This window comes from Camelus ferus, chromosome 2, assembly GCF_009834535.1.
Source record: "Camelus ferus isolate YT-003-E chromosome 2, BCGSAC_Cfer_1.0, whole genome shotgun sequence".
In the NCBI taxonomy this organism is placed as follows: domain Eukaryota; kingdom Metazoa; phylum Chordata; class Mammalia; order Artiodactyla; family Camelidae; genus Camelus; species Camelus ferus.
In genome coordinates, this window is record NC_045697.1 from 51,337,227 (window position 1) to 51,353,535 (window position 16,309).

General features: G+C 32.6%; 1 protein-coding gene across 8 annotated transcripts in view; it reads left to right on the plus strand.

Moving 5' to 3' along the window:
* ANKRD17 (ankyrin repeat domain 17) overlaps window positions 1-16,309 on the plus strand; it is a 155,634-nt gene that overhangs the window by 129,483 nt on the left and 9,842 nt on the right. For all 8 annotated transcript variants that reach the window (XM_014562566.2, XM_032458168.1, XM_032458185.1 and 5 more), the window contains 6 exons: window positions 189-360; window positions 1,479-1,926; window positions 2,375-2,530; window positions 4,605-4,754; window positions 6,106-7,739; window positions 11,532-11,729. In XM_014562566.2, coding sequence (XP_014418052.2) covers window positions 189-360; window positions 1,479-1,926; window positions 2,375-2,530; window positions 4,605-4,754; window positions 6,106-7,739; window positions 11,532-11,729 — 2,758 coding nt within the window. The remainder of the gene's footprint in view (window positions 1-188; window positions 361-1,478; window positions 1,927-2,374; window positions 2,531-4,604; window positions 4,755-6,105; window positions 7,740-11,531; window positions 11,730-16,309) is intronic.

Here is a 16,309-nt window from a genome sequence, read left to right on the forward strand (position 1 = left end):
GACATTTAAAAATATTATTTTCTCTTTACAGTGATTTGATTATGATCTTGATCAAAAATGAGTTAAACTAAGATGACTTTGAATTTTTTTGTATCCCAGTACCCTTATGATAAAGTGACATTATATGACAACTTTTTTTCCAAGGTAAATTCTAGTGTTATATGTCTGTTTTATTGATTCTTTAACAGTTAAGGGAAGAAAGTAGGAGGCTGGCTTTGGCTGCCAAAAGAGAAAAGAGAAAGGAGAAGAGAAGAAAGAAAAAGGAAGAACAAAGAAGAAAACTAGAAGAAATCGAAGCCAAAAATAAAGAAAACTTTGAACTCCAAGCTGCTCAAGAAAAAGAAAAGCATAAAGTTGAAGGTATTTTTTCTAACCCATCTAGGTTGTTTGTTTCATGTAATACATTCTATTCAAAATTATGTTTTCTTAACTATCAGTAACTTAAGGTAAAAATAGATCTGTAAGTTATTAAGCCCTTATTAATATGCTATTTTCATTAATTGGCTTCCCCCCATCTTTTTATTATAAAGAATTTCAAACCTATAGACAAGGAAAGAAAATGATAAACACCCGAATACGCTTCACCTAATTTAAAAATAAACAGTTCACTATATTTGCTTTATCTTTTTCTCTAAATATATATACATATTTTTTCCTAAGTTGTCTGAAAGTGAATTGTAGATATCTGACATTGCACCTATAAAACTTCAGCATGTCTCCTAAGAATGATGTTTGCTTACGTATCACAATACCATTTATAATACCTTAAAAAACTAACAGTAATTCCATAATTTCATCTACAATCAAGACCATATTCAGATTTTTCTTGAATGGGGAGTTATTTTTAACTAGGTTCTAACTAAAAAATTATTTGAGATGAGGGTATTGTTAGGAAGAACCATTGCCACTACACCACCAAATACGTATGCTGTGTATGTGTGTTAGTTTCTCCCTCCTCCAACCTTTTATTTTGAAAAATTTCAAACTACACATAAAAGTTTAAGGATTAATTTAATGAACACGTGTACATCACCTAGATTCTTATAACATTTTGGCACATGAGTTTATCTTTTTTCCTTACTCTTCTTTTTAATGGTCTCATGTACAATGTCCGCATCATACGAAATCACCCCAAAATGCTTGAGTAGCATTCTCAGAAAAAGAACATTTTTCATAACCACAATTATATTATTACACCTAAGAAATTTAATACTTTGTAGTAATATATACTGTGCAGAACATACTCATATTTCGTAAAATAATTTTTTATAAATTTCTACTATGTGTTGTTTAGAACTTAGAACAGAAGAGAACAGATCAATCATATCTATCTCATTACTAATGAATACTGGATCGACTGATGACTTTGTGTCTAATAGTAGTAAAGTAACTTCTGGGTTTATTTTCATCGAGTGCTTAAAGCTAAATCTATCCTAAACACACTGGAACTTGCTAATTCAGTATTGCTACTTCTACAGATGAGCCTGAAGTCTTGACAGAGCCTCCAAGTGCCACAACCACTACTACCATAGGTATATCTGCTACCTGGACAACTTTGGCAGGTTCCCATGGTAAAAGAAATAATACCATAACTACAACCAGTTCAAAGAGGAAAAACAGGAAAAATAAAATTACTCCAGAAAATGTTCAAATTATATTTGATGATCCACTACCAATCTCATACAGTCAACCAGAGAAGGTGAACGGAGAGTCCAAGAGCAGCAGTACCAGTGAGAGTGGGGACAGTGATAACATGAGAATTTCCAGCTGCAGTGATGAAAGTAGTAACAGCAACAGCAGTCGGAAGAGTGACAATCATTCACCTGCTGTGGTCACTACCACTGTGACCAGCAAGAAGCAGCCATCAGTTCTGGTTACATTTCCAAAGGAGGAGAGAAAATCTGTTTCTGGCAAGGCTTCAATAAAGTTAGTTCCAATTTTCATTTTTACTATTTATAGTATCATCATGAAACACTTTGTTGCAGCATTTTTTAGCAAAGCAGGCAGATTAACAATAGACAAAATAAGGATTTGTCTTTCTTCCAAAGAAGGCATGATTTTATTTGAATTGAAGAATTACTATGTAATTTCTCCATTTCAGTTGTTAAACTTAGCCCATGAAAAGTATTGATTATGGTTTCTCAGGGATTATTATTGTGTTTCAGTTCTGCTAAATTTGGCTTCTAAATAATATCTTCTTAAAAATTGGCCCTTCATATTATGCTAAATATTGAAAAGTGAAAAGTAAGTTTCTCATTTATTCATCATATTTATTCTGAAAATAAATAATAAAGTCATGTAATAGATTACCTTTATCATTTAAAAATTCTGTATCTGTTCTATATTTAATATGTGTTTTTCCTCCCTGTTTAAGATTGTCAGAGACTATCAGTGAAGTGACCAGTAATTCTCTCTCCACTTGCACAAAATCGGGTCCATCTCCCCTTTCCTCTCCAAATGGCAAATTAACAGTAGCAAGTCCTAAGCGTGGACAAAAGAGGGAAGAAGGATGGAAAGAAGTTGTAAGAAGGTGACTGATTGTTTCTTTGATCATTTTTCTCATTCTTTTTATGTGCTCTATTTCATAGTGAAGTATAGTTTGCCTTTCATTTAAATTCCCCTAACTTATTCCAAAGGTTGCAAAGAAACTGGTGACCAAAGGCTGAATCTGGCCAACAGAGACAACCTATACTATATTTTAAATGGGGAAAAAAAGTATATGTTAATACTTTTAAAATTGGAACATTTTACATACAAACTTAGATGATTGTGGTGTCTGCTTGACCCTCATAGATATTGGTATTTGGCAGAGAACTAATTTAAGTTATTTAAGGTGATAGATTATGTCTTGTTCAGCTTTGTAATCTCAGGGCCAAGTATATAGTGTGTACTACGTACTTGTGAATATTTGGAGAATGAATAAGTACTGGTTTTAAACTATTCTTGTCCTTAAATCATAGGATACCTTTATTTTAAGGGTTTTAAGACTGAAATATTTTACAGTATTTTGCTTGGGATTTTTTTTAAATAATAATGTGTCAAAAAGTGAAACAGTATCCCAAAAACTAAAAGATAAGATACCACAAACCTGGAAAGAATGTGACCCATTATATTATAAATCTTTAATAACCTGTTCTGAAGAACTCACCAGAAATTCCATCAAAAAATTAAACTTTTGATTGTTTGAAAACAAGAGCTATAGTCAACCAAGCTTATTATTGTTAATCTCAAAATGTACTGTACTTTTTTTTCATATTTTGGGCCAACACCTCCCCTCAAATCACCATCTCTGCCTTTATTTCTATCTGTGTCTCTGTCTCATACACACACTATTGAACTGATTGAAATCACATCAGGGTTCTGTCTGTACAAAAGTAAGATAATTCCATTTTTCTGCATGCATTTTATATTGTGGCATGCGAACAAATTCTTAACTAACTTAAAGTAATGCACTGACTGATATTATGCACTTTAGGGGAAAAAGAATTATCAAGTAACTTACTTATGTATATAAAAGGGCAGGGATCATACCGTACCTTTTAAAAATATAACATTTTAATTTAATGTTAAATCTAGTCTAAATAAATAATTTCCTTGTTTATTAAAGCATAAGTGACTCATTCTTTTTATGGAGAGTTATACTGTATTTCTTTTAGAAATATTCTGTAATTTGACTTGCCAGAAATTTATGCCTACCTTTCCTGAGGTAATGTAAAATTGTAATGTAATTTTGCAAGTGTTAGGTGGGTATTGCTTTTTTAAATTTCCAACAGGCTCTTTTCTTTCCTCACACAGCTTAACGGTCTTTAGCAAGTTTCTCTATTTGTGGATAATCATTTTAATGCCTTTAGAAGAATACAGGGGAAGAGTGAATTTTTACTTTTTTGTTTGTTTGTTTTGTTTTGTTTTATGAGGGAGAGGTAATTGGATTTATTTATTTATTTATTTATTTATTTATTTATTTATTTATTTATATTTGGAGGAGGTACTGGGGATTGAACCCAGGACCTCATGCATGCTGAGCATGTGCTCTACCACTTGATCTATACCCTCCCCCTATGAATTTTTAATATTATCATTTCAGTTATATATTAGAGAATAAGAACAAGAATGAGAGTCAAATACCCAAAGGTGCCCACAAGAAGCCTTTCTTGACTGCTAGGGCTAGATTAGATGCCCCAACCAATGAGTCTTTATGATACCTTATTAGAGCACTTACAGCATCCTGTTGTAGTTTTCTTACTTGGTGTCTACATAGTCAGTATAAGTGGGCAGGAACCCTTGTCTATCTTACTTGCCATTAGTATTTTCATTAACACAGTGTATTTCTACCTGTGTGTGCTTTACAGATATTAATGAAGTCGATGAGAGTCAAAAAAGCAAACAGTTTTGGTAATGAGATGAGAAGCTGCAGTGAAGTTCTCTCTCTCACCCCCTTCCCTTTTTTCTGTTGGCTCATAAGTTACATTTTATCACTTAGAGTGAGAATATCTATTCTGTATTTACAGAAACATATTTTAGTAATAATTCTCTCCCATGTATTTTCATTACAACCTATGATAACTAATGATTTATCTTAATTTATCTTTGCAACTATTAAACAGGTCAAAGAAAGTATCTGTTCCATCAACTGTGATATCCAGAGTGATTGGAAGAGGAGGCTGTAATATTAATGCTATTCGGGAGTTCACTGGTGCACATATAGATATTGATAAGCAGAAAGACAAGACAGGAGACCGGATAATAACAATAAGGCAAAATTTTGTCTCTTACGTTTTTCCTCCTTTGTACTTTTTTGCATGAGAGCTTAATTATATATAAGCATTTGAGTTTTCAATGGAACTTTGTATTTAATAGGATACTTTTTTAAAATGCAAATTTGATTAGTGTTTGAGAAGATAAACTTTACAGTTTTTGTCTCTTAATTCATATGCTCTTACAAAGTATTTCAAAGGACTTTAAAGGAATTTTTCTTTCGTGTGTGTGGCAGAGGTTTGAATAATCTTTTCCTTACATGAAATTGTTCATATGGCATTCTTAAAAAGTTATTGAGACTTTTAAAGAAGGAATGGGTTTCTAACACATATTAATTTATAGTTTTCCATCTTTCTCTTAAATTAGCATTTGAGATTTGTTATTCTGAGATTATATCCTTAGAATATGAGCTCAGTAATAGATTTAAATCTGAAGTGGATATTTGTCTTGAATATTGAAATATATCTATGCCTGAATACCCTTAAAATAAAGATGATATTCTAAGAAATTATAAATTTGGTTGTGAGCAGTAGCTATCCTTCATAATAACAGGGAGGCTGATAGTTACATAGCCTACTTCAAGAGGAAGGAGGCAATTAACCAGCTTTGTTTTGTACTTATCATCCTCTCCTATCTTGCTTATCCCTCTCCTGGGACAGATGTAATCACAACCTACCTTATCCAGAGAAGAGGGGAAACATACTACTCTTTATGTGTAATTTCCCCCTTAGAATTTCCATAAGACTTTCCTTTTAGTCATATATTTTACTAAATATCAAAGACTAGGGTTTGACCTTATGGCCATTGTTGGCATTATCAGAATTCCTCTCTCATTTGGAGACATCTGTCAAGAGATACTATAATAATCACTCTACTAATAGAGAAACCACTAATAAATTTATAAATAGGGTCACCTTAGATTCCTGGATTTAAAATAAAATGCTATTTTCTTACTCAATTGTATTGTTTTTATTGCTTACTTACAGTACTGCTTTTAATATTGATCGACTGTTTAACTTTATGGTAACAATATAGATTATATAGGATTTTTAAGTGTTTTTCTATTTATAATGCATTTCACAGTAGGAAAATGATTGCTTAGTCTAAGGAAACAATAGTAAAATTAATTTTTGGAAAAGAAATCATTTACTTTTCCTTTGAAAAATATTGTAGTATGTCAGGACAGTTTATTGCTTTGTTTGCAGAATACCTAAGAATAGTCAGAAAATTGCTGCTTAACTTTCAACTATTCTCTGTATGCATGTATACATACATGCACACGTGAATGAATTTAGGCTTTACATATTAGAAAGTGAAAATTGGACCTAATTTTGTCTTGTCAACTTATAGGGGTGGCACTGAATCAACAAGGCAAGCAACTCAGTTGATCAATGCTCTGATCAAGGATCCAGACAAAGAAATTGATGAACTTATTCCAAAGAATCGTTTGAAAAGCTCCTCAGCAAATTCCAAAATAGGGTCATCAGCACCTGCCACCACTGCTGCTAACAGTTCCTTAATGGGAATTAAAATGACAACTGTAGCTCTGTCATCAACATCTCAAACTCCCACAGCACTCACTGTGCCTGCGATTTCTTCTTCATCTACTCACAAAACCATTAAGAACCCTGTGAATAATGTGAGGCCTGGTTTTCCAGTTTCTCTTCCATTAGCATATCCTCCTCCACAGTTTGCACATGCTTTGCTTGCTGCTCAGACTTTCCAGCAGATCCGTCCACCAAGGTTGCCCATGACCCACTTTGGAGGTACTTTTCCACCAGCTCAATCCACTTGGGGTCCTTTTCCTGTCAGGCCTTTGAGCCCTGCCAGAGCTACTAACTCGCCTAAGCCTCACATGGTGCCTCGCCATAGCAATCAGAATAGCAGTGGTTCTCAGGTGAATTCAGCAGGTTCTTTAACTTCAAGTCCAACAACTACAACCAGTTCATCAGCTTCAACGGTGCCTGGTACATCTACAAATGGCAGTCCAAGTTCACCTTCCGTCAGAAGGCAGCTTTTTGTCACAGTTGTGAAGACATCCAATGCTACCACAACAACAGTCACAACTACAGCAAGCAACAACAGCACTGCATCCACAAATGCCACATATCCTATGCCTACTGCCAAAGAACACTACCCAGTATCATCCCCATCTTCCCCGTCACCACCAGCCCAGCCAGGAGGGGTTTCTAGAAACAGCCCTTTGGATTGTGGAACAGCATCTCCAAATAAAGGGGCATCTTCCTCTGAACAGGAAGCAGGTAGTCCACCAGTGGTAGAAACAACAAACAGTAGACCCCCAAACAGCAGCAGTTCTTCTGGGAGTTCATCAGTTCATTCTACTCAACAGCAGCCTCCGGGACCTGTTTCTCAGGAGCCAAGACCACCTCTTCAGCCGTCTCAGGTTCCTCCCCCGGAAGTTAGAATGACTGTTCCTCCTTTAGCAACAAGTTCTGCTCCAGTGGCGGTGCCTTCTACTGCCCCAGTGACTTACCCTATGCCTCAGACACAAATGGGATGCTCCCAGCCTGCTCCTAAAATGGAACCCCCTGCTATTAGACCACCCTCTCATGGCACAACAGCTCCTCACAAGAATCCAGCTCCAGTGCAGAATTCATCTGTCGCAGTCCTCAGTGTCAATCACATTAAAAGACCTCACAGTGTTCCCTCTTCTGTCCAGCTACCTTCAACCTTAAGTACACAAAGTGCTTGTCAAAATTCAGTACATCCAGCAAATAAGCCTATCGCTCCCAATTTCAGTGCCCCCTTACCATTTGGGCCCTTTAGCACATTGTTTGAAAATAGCCCTACTTCTGCTCATGCCTTCTGGGGAGGATCTGTTGTTTCATCTCAGTCAACACCAGAATCTATGCTGTCAGGAAAATCCTCATATTTGCCAAATTCAGATCCTTTACATCAGTCTGATACTTCCAAAGCTCCAGGTTTTAGACCACCATTACAGAGACCCGCTCCAAGTCCCTCAGGTAAGTTTGTATTTTCTGACATTCTGCAGCTGCTCATTTACACAGATGATGTGAAAACGTGGTCATTTTCTAATACTTTTACTCTGTGACAGGTCCAGATAGAGATTGTTGTACTAATTCAAACGCTGTTGTGAATGTTTGAGAATGTTTAGTATGGCATTATAATATCTTTTGTATCTTTTTAGAAGCTACAGTGGATTTTATCTTAAATTTAACCATAAATAAATTTCTTCATCAGGTAAACTGCTATCTCTCTCAAAAAAAAGTTTCATATGTTTTCATTTAATAAGATAATGCCATCAAACATTTGCTTTTATTTCAAATTTTAAAATACCAAAGATTTTTAAAATTTGGTTTCACTGCTGATTGTCTTTTTGTTTTAAAAAATAATGAGAAAAATATAGAGCTACATAGTTTTAATAGGATAGCCACTAACCATATGTGCTATTTAAATTTAAATTAAATAAAATTAAAAATCTCAGTCAAGCTGGCTATTTAAATTTTTTTTTCCAATCTTGTTTATATAATTGACATACATCACTGTATGAATTTAAGGTGTACAACATAGTGGTTTGATTTATGTATATTGTGAGATATATGAATAAATTTAATTACCATTCATCATCTCACATGGATACAATTTTTTAAAAAAAGATAAAGAAAATGTTTTTCCTTTTGATGAGAACACTTAGGATTTAGTTTAGCCTCTCTTAACAACTTTCCTTTATATCATACAGCAGTGTTAACTATAGTTATTATGGTTATACATTACATCTCTAATACTTATTTATCTTAATAACTTTGTACCTTTTGATCACCTTCCTCCAGTTCCCCCTCCCAATACCCATCCCCACCTCTGATAACCACAAATCTGATCTTTTTCTATGAGTTTGTTTTAGATTCCACATATAAATGAGATCATATAGTATTTGTCTTTCTCTCTCTGACTTATTTTACTTAGCATAATGCCTTCATGGCCTATCCATTGTGTCAGAAATGGCAGGACTTCGTTTTGTTTTGTTTTGTTTTGTTTTGTTTTCATGATGGAATAATATCTCATTGTGTGTGTGTGTGTGTGTGTGTATACATATATATATATATATACACCACAACTTCTTTATCCATTCATCCATGGATGGGCAGTTAGGTTGTTTCCATGTCTTAGCTATTGTAAATAAGGCTTCTATGAGCAAGGGAGTGTAGGGTAGTGTAGGTATCTTTTCAAGTTAGTGTTTTTGTTTCATTTGGCTATATTCCTGGAAGTGAAATTGTTGGATCATGTGGTAGTTCTATTTTTAACTTTTTAAGGATCCTCTTTACTATTTTCCATAGTGGCTGTAGGCTAGTCATATTTCAAGTGCTTACTTAATAAGCACATATGGCTAGTAGCTGCCGTATTGGACAGCACAGATATCGAACACATCTATTACTGTAAAACGTTCATGTTGGACAATGCTGATATTTAAAGAGTATCTAAAGATCTGGTTGTGTATGACTGCTTTTTCTTTTTTAGCTTTTTACTTTGAAATATTTTTACATTTATAGAAGAGTTCATCTATAATTATTCCAACTTCCCTGAATGTAAACATCTTATATAACCACAGCATATTTTTTCTAAAACTAAGAAATTCATATTGGTGCAATATAATTAACCAGACTACAGACTTTATACAGTTATCACTAGTTTTTCCAGTAATCTTTCTTTTAAAGTGTCCAGGATACCAAGTTGCATTTTGAGCTTTGCATTTTACTATGCAAATATGAATATTTCAAGTAATTAATGATAATTTCATTCCAGAGATAGACAAATGATGGTCCATGGGCCAGATATGGCATACTACATATTTTTACATTTGTAATTTTTTAATTGAGTTATAACAATTGTGTAAGATTAAAAAAATTTTTTTTAATTTTAAAAAGAATAATATGTGACACAAAAATAGGACAGATTTCAGTGTTCATAAATAAAGTTTTATTGAAACACAGCTATGCCCATTTATTTACATAGTGTGTTATGGCTGCTTCCATGCTCTAATAACAGCCTAAAAATATTTATTATTTAGCCCTTTACAGAAAGGTTGCCAACTTGATAGGTGTCATTGAAGGGATGGAATTCTGGGACTAAAAATTTCTAAATTTAATGGAAACTGATTGTTATTTTTAACCTATTTCTATAACACATAAATATAAAGAACATGGTCAGTAAATGTTTCTTTGCCGGGGGTTGGTTAAAATGTTTATGTGTACTTTTAAAACCAATTCATCTTGAGTACTTAAACAATAAAGTCAATAAAGTTTGATTATAAAAGCTTCATATGCTAAGTAATACATTGGAAATGCTTTTATATTTCATCTTTATAATAATTGGAATTTAGTGAAAATACTTCACTTTTCAAAAAATGTGAAATCTAAGTAATGTATTAAGAAAGACTAAAGTTAAAGTCTACAGAAAAAGGAAATAAATTCTTGTTTTGTGGAAAAGTAAAGAAAAAGAGGAGCTCCATAGGGAAGTGTGATTTTGTGGGGTGTACAGTTGATTAGACCCAAAATTAGCAATGAGGGTTAACTTGAGAGTCCATCAGAGGGATATATTAGATTTAGGTCAAAACAGGTATATTTGCCTTCACAGTTATACCACTATTTCGACACCCTAGAAAATTAACATTAATTCAATAATAGCACCTAAAATGCAGTGCCATCATCCCAAATATATCCTTTATGCCTCTGTGTTTCTTTTTCCTTTCCTTTTGCTCCAACCAGTTAAGGTTTACATATTGCTTTTGACTGTTATGTCTCTTTGGTATCCCTCAGTCTAAAATATCTCACCACCTTCTTTTGTTTTTCTTGACACTGAATCTTTTGAAGAGTCCAGTTATACTGAAGAATGTCCTACATTTCAGCTTCACCTGTTTTCTCAATCCATGATTATATTCAGGCTAAGCATTTCTAGCAGGAACATCAGATGGGCAATGTTTGAATCTCACACTGCATTATATCAGGAGGCACTCAATGACAGATTGTCCCTCCATTAGCTATAAAAAGCATGGCCAATTAGTTAAGGTGCTACTTATCAGATTTCTCCATTGTAACAAAGGAGAGTAGTTTTTTTGTTTTGTTTTGCTTTGTTTTAAGGTAGCTGTCTTAGGTTCACAACAAAATTGACAGAAAAATACAGGGATTTCCCATATACTCTGCCTCCACACAGGCATAGCCTCTTTTACCTCCTTTATTATCAACATCCTCCTCCAGAGGGGTACTTTTGTTACAGTTGATGAACCTACATTCACACATGCTTATCAGAGTCCGTAGTTTACATGAGGGTTCCCTCTTGCTGTACATTCTGTAGGTTTGAACAAAAGTCTAGTGACATGTATTCACCATTATGTTATCATCCAGAGTATTTTCAGTGTCTTAAAAATCCTCTGTGCTTTGCCTACTCATTCCTCCCTCCCCTGTAAGTTTCTTAAAGAAAATTTTATGTAACTCTTTGGCCATCAAACCTATTTAAATTCTTGTGTTAATATTAAATCTACATGTATTCTATAATAACTAATAAAATGTAAAAATTAAAATTAAATATAAAATATTTTCCTTGATAATTTCTTTTTTATAGCTATCTTTGTAAAATAAAGGGGGAAATAATGAGTCAGTGGACTGGAAGAAGTAAGCAAGGAAAATTTTTTTAATAATCTAAAATATTTTTGTATTTGTTAGGGACCTCTTAGAAATTTAGGTTTTTCTAATTCTCTTAGGGGTGACTATTATACATTATTACTATCTTCTATATTATAGGTATTGTCAATATGGACTCGCCATATGGTTCTGTAACACCTTCTTCTACACATTTGGGAAATTTTGCCTCAAACCTTTCAGGAGGTCAAATGTATGGACCTGGGGCACCCCTTGGAGGAGCACCCACAGCTGCTAACTTTAACAGACAACATTTTTCCCCACTTAGTTTGTTGACTCCATGTTCATCAGCATCAAATGGTGAGTAATAGACACTGTAATTCCAGAGGAAGAGTTGAAGGTTTTAAGTTTTTCAAAGCTTGGAGTTTTTAAGTTTAAATCTTATCATAATTTAAATACTATAAAAATGTAATTTGTATTAATGACAATCTGAAATCAGGAGAAATTTAAATAGAATTTTTAGGTTTTTAAATTACTGGAATCAGCCTCAGTTCTATAAAACCTAGAACATTATATTGAAGTTTATTTCTAAGAGGGATCCTTTTCTGAAAATAAAAAATTTTGTTGTGCCACCTATTGATTTACAGTTAGTTTTAGTTTTGAGAGTATAACTACCAAGAAGAAAGATTCTAGCCTTAAAAGTAGTATAAATATCATGTACCTTTTGTCTACCTTTAAATTTCATACATCATATAAATAGTATAACTGATTTTGCATTATCAGATCTGTATTTTTAACTGTAGTCAGGCTTTGAAGCAGTGATTAGATTTTTAAACTAAGGAAGATCAGTAGGGAATTTCAAATTAAGTTATCAGTAAGGGATTCAACTCATACTAAAAGAATTCTATAATAAGACTATTGGGTTTTTGTATTTGTGGTTATTTATTTATTTAGTGGGGATAAAGACATCAAATTTCTTTCTCCTTGAGGAAATTTTCATAAGAATAAGAATCCATGTTTTTAACTACCAAATTTCTTCTAATTAACAATGTTAGATCCCACTTAATGGAGCCTGGTAAACTGAATGAAAGAATGAAAAAAAAGTATTTGAGAGATATAAATCAAAGTGCATTGCCAGTGAAAGCATGAAGTAAGGTGTGGTCTATAGTGAATTAACATGCTGTATAGTTCTTCTTGTGTTTGTCAAATAACGAGGACAGTAATAGAATGTTAATTATCCTTGTACAGATGTCCCTAAATGAAAAGAAATGGCTTAAGAGAGAATTCAAAATGACTATGATAAAAACATACCAGAAATAATATAAGAAGTATGAAAATAATGTACCAATATAAGAAGAAAAAAAGTTTATAGCAGTTCTCATTCAGAATACTTTACCTATATTTGAAAAAGCTTAGGAAAATTTCTTAGTGACATAACACTGTACGGACTTACAATTCAAGATGGCAAACCAAGCATTCATGTTTATCTCCTTTCCTTCTAGATGTTTCATTAAACTTTGAGCAAAGCAATAAGAGTATGATAATCACACAAATATAAGAAGATGAAAGGGCCCAAGAGAAAATAGTATATTTCTGAAAGATAGAAAGTGGATAAAAGAGTAGTGACTGATTTATGTATCTGTTGAATTAATTTTTATTGAAGTGCTCTGGTGGAGATGCAGAGTTTGAATAAGAAAAAAGGCCCTTTCTCAAGGAACTTTAAGTGGAAATTTAATAATTTTCTAATTTTATATGTTGTAGATTTATTCCCTCTCTTTTTTTCATTGAGATAAAAAATATTAAAAAATATTGTAAATCAACTATACTTAAATTAAAAAAATTTTTTAAACAATAAAAATTTCTTTCAAATTTTAAAATAAAAAATTTCTTAGGAATCATGGTTAATTGAAATAAAATGAATACAGTATTACATTGGCACTTAGCCTGGTTTATCTAAACATAAGCCATTAAATAGAATACTTAAATATAACTCTAAGGAGTAACTGATTATGACATCTTAGTCTTAACTATGGCTTATTATAAGAACTATAGCCTCAGTTATTTAAAGCTGTATTTCAGTACAACACAAATTTCTATATACTAGGGGAATATGGATATTTGTTTTATTTATTTGGTTTATAAGGAAGATTGACAGGTATATATTGAGTGGAAGGTAATTCACTCTGCATTAAAAATTGGTACTTTATCCTAATCTAGGGTTCTCTCCCTTTAGGGCTATGATTTGAAGAGATTTTAGGTCAAGTTTCAATTAAGGAAAAAAACTAAAAGAAAAGTAAAACATTGAGAATTACCAGTGAACCCTTTTTGTAATATAACTTATAACCATATATTAAATAACAACAGTTAATTTATTGAATTTAGGCACTTTTCAAGTTAATTTATCCCCAAAACTGCCTTTGTCAGCAAAATCCTAATATAAACAGGTGATCTTAGACAAGTCATTTCAGTGAACCTCAGTTTTTTCTATCTGTTAATATTTACCACACTGGATTAGTCTGAGGAGTAAATGGGGCATGGTGGGTATAGCTCAGTGGTAGAGTGCTTGCTTAGTTAGCATGCATGAGGTCCTGGGTTCAATCCCCAGTACCTCCATTAAAAGCAAACAAAAAAACACCTGAATAAAAAGACCAGGCCATAAATATTAAAAAAAAAAAAAAAAAGTGAAATAGAACAATATATGTTATCTGTTATCACTGGTGGTTTTTTTTCTTTTTGATGATAATGAGGATGATGATAATGACAGTAAGTATTAGTCCTGTTTTCTGAATAGTTTTAGAAATGTACTAAAGAACTGGGAATAGAGAAGTAAACATCTTATAAATAGCCAGTGATTAAAAAGTCTGAAACACATTATAAATTTTGAATGATTTTACCTGCTTAGTTTTTTTCTTAGACTCCTCTTAAAATTAATTTTTATCTGTAAATATATAACAGATCTGTATCAGTGTCTTCTGAGTATGTTGTGCTGAAACTAAACCATCACAGGAATAAACATCTTCCTTAAAATGCCTGTATATAGGTGATTCATATTCACCTATTTACATATAAAAATAAGGATAGTTTTTGGTTTTCATGTTCATAAAAAAATAGGAATTGGGAGAAAAAGTGTTAAAATTTTAACATGATTGCTATTGAAATATGTTCCCTGAAAGTTTTTGGTAATCTCTAAAATAGAATGGATTCTGAGAAGCAGAGAATATTTTTAAATAATAAAAACATATTTATTGATACGAATTTTTATTACTTTAGGAAATACATAATTTGAAATTCTTGAATGAAATTCACGAAGTATCATAGGTTGCATATGCCCATGGGGTTTGGTGCATGGGTTTGGGGGATTTCTTTGGTTTTGGTTTTGTTTTATTTTCATTAGATTTTTTTGTTGAAAAAGCATTGTGGTTTTTCTAACAATGCAGCCAATACAGGTTAGGTTTTTTAATACATTGCTAATTAATACAGAATGCAATTGAGGCCATTAACATTGCTTTCTTTGGTACATTCCAACAACCTTGTTTTAGACAGTTTCCAAAAATTTCAAACTTACAGAAAAGTTGAAAGAATAGTTCATTAAGTATCCATATTCCTTTCACTTAAAATTACCATTTTTTAAACGTTTTACTCCATTTTCTTTTATTTCTGTTTGCTTTTTGTTGTTGAACTGTTTGAAAGTAAGGTTCAGAAATGACAGTTCAGATCTAAAAACTTTATTTTGCATCGCTTAAACGTAACACCATTTTCTTACACATCTACAATACCATCATTAAATATCTAATATATTAACATGAATTCAGTAATATCCTCTGATAATGCAGTCTCTAGTCATGTATCCCCGGTTGTCCTAAAACACTTTTTATAGATTTTTTTTTTCCCTTCTGAACCATGAACTACTTAAGGTAAACATGTTGTGTTGGCTATCTCTCTAAAGTCTTTCAAGAATAGCACAAAGAACTCTTGTATATTTTTTGGATTCACCAGTTAATATGTTGCCACATTCCTCCCTTTCCCCACCACTATCCCTGTGTGTGAGTGAGTGAGTGTGTGTGTAGTATAGTCTGTGTATAGGGTTTTTTATCCTGAACCAGAGTTAGTTACAGATACCCAGCTGATTTCCCCTAAATACTCCCAAATTATAATATTTTGGAAGAATAAGAACATTCTCTTACACAACTACAATGCAGTCATCAAATACAGCAAATTTTACATTACTACATTATTTTTTAACACTTTTTATTGATTTATAATCATTTTACAATGTTGTGTCAAATTCCAGTATAGAGCACAATTGCATTACTACATTATTATCTAATGTATAGTCCGTATTCACATTTCACCAGTTGTTCCAATAAATATGTTTATTATTTCCTCTCATTCAAGATTCAAATCAGTATCACAGACTGCATTTAATTCCCGTAGCTTTTTAGTTTCAATCTGGAACTATTTCCTCAGCCTTTCAAAGAAAGATTTTGTTAAGATTACAGGTCAGTTGTTTGATAAAATGCCTCAGTTTGCTTTTCAGACATTTCTTCATGATTAAGTTTATGTGTTTTTGACAGGAATATTAGTATTAGTCAATGTTGCATCCTTCTCAGTATATTACATTAGAAGGTATAAAATGTCAGTTTGTGCTATTATTGATGCTTTGATCACTTGGTTCTACACTGTCAAATTGTCATATTTCCCTTTGTAATTTGTAAGTAATCTTTGGGGAGTTACTTTGACTGTTATTATTCCTCGTAAGATTTTCAGGCAGAGTATAAAGAGTGTAAGGGAATGGGGGAAGAAGTAGCACTTATCTCAGTATAAATAATAGTTTTACTTTTGTAACCATGTTAATGTTTATAAATTTAAAACAAAATCAACTTTGATGAAGAAAAAAACATTAAAATTGAATATAAGTAGAAATAGGTAAACCTGTCTAC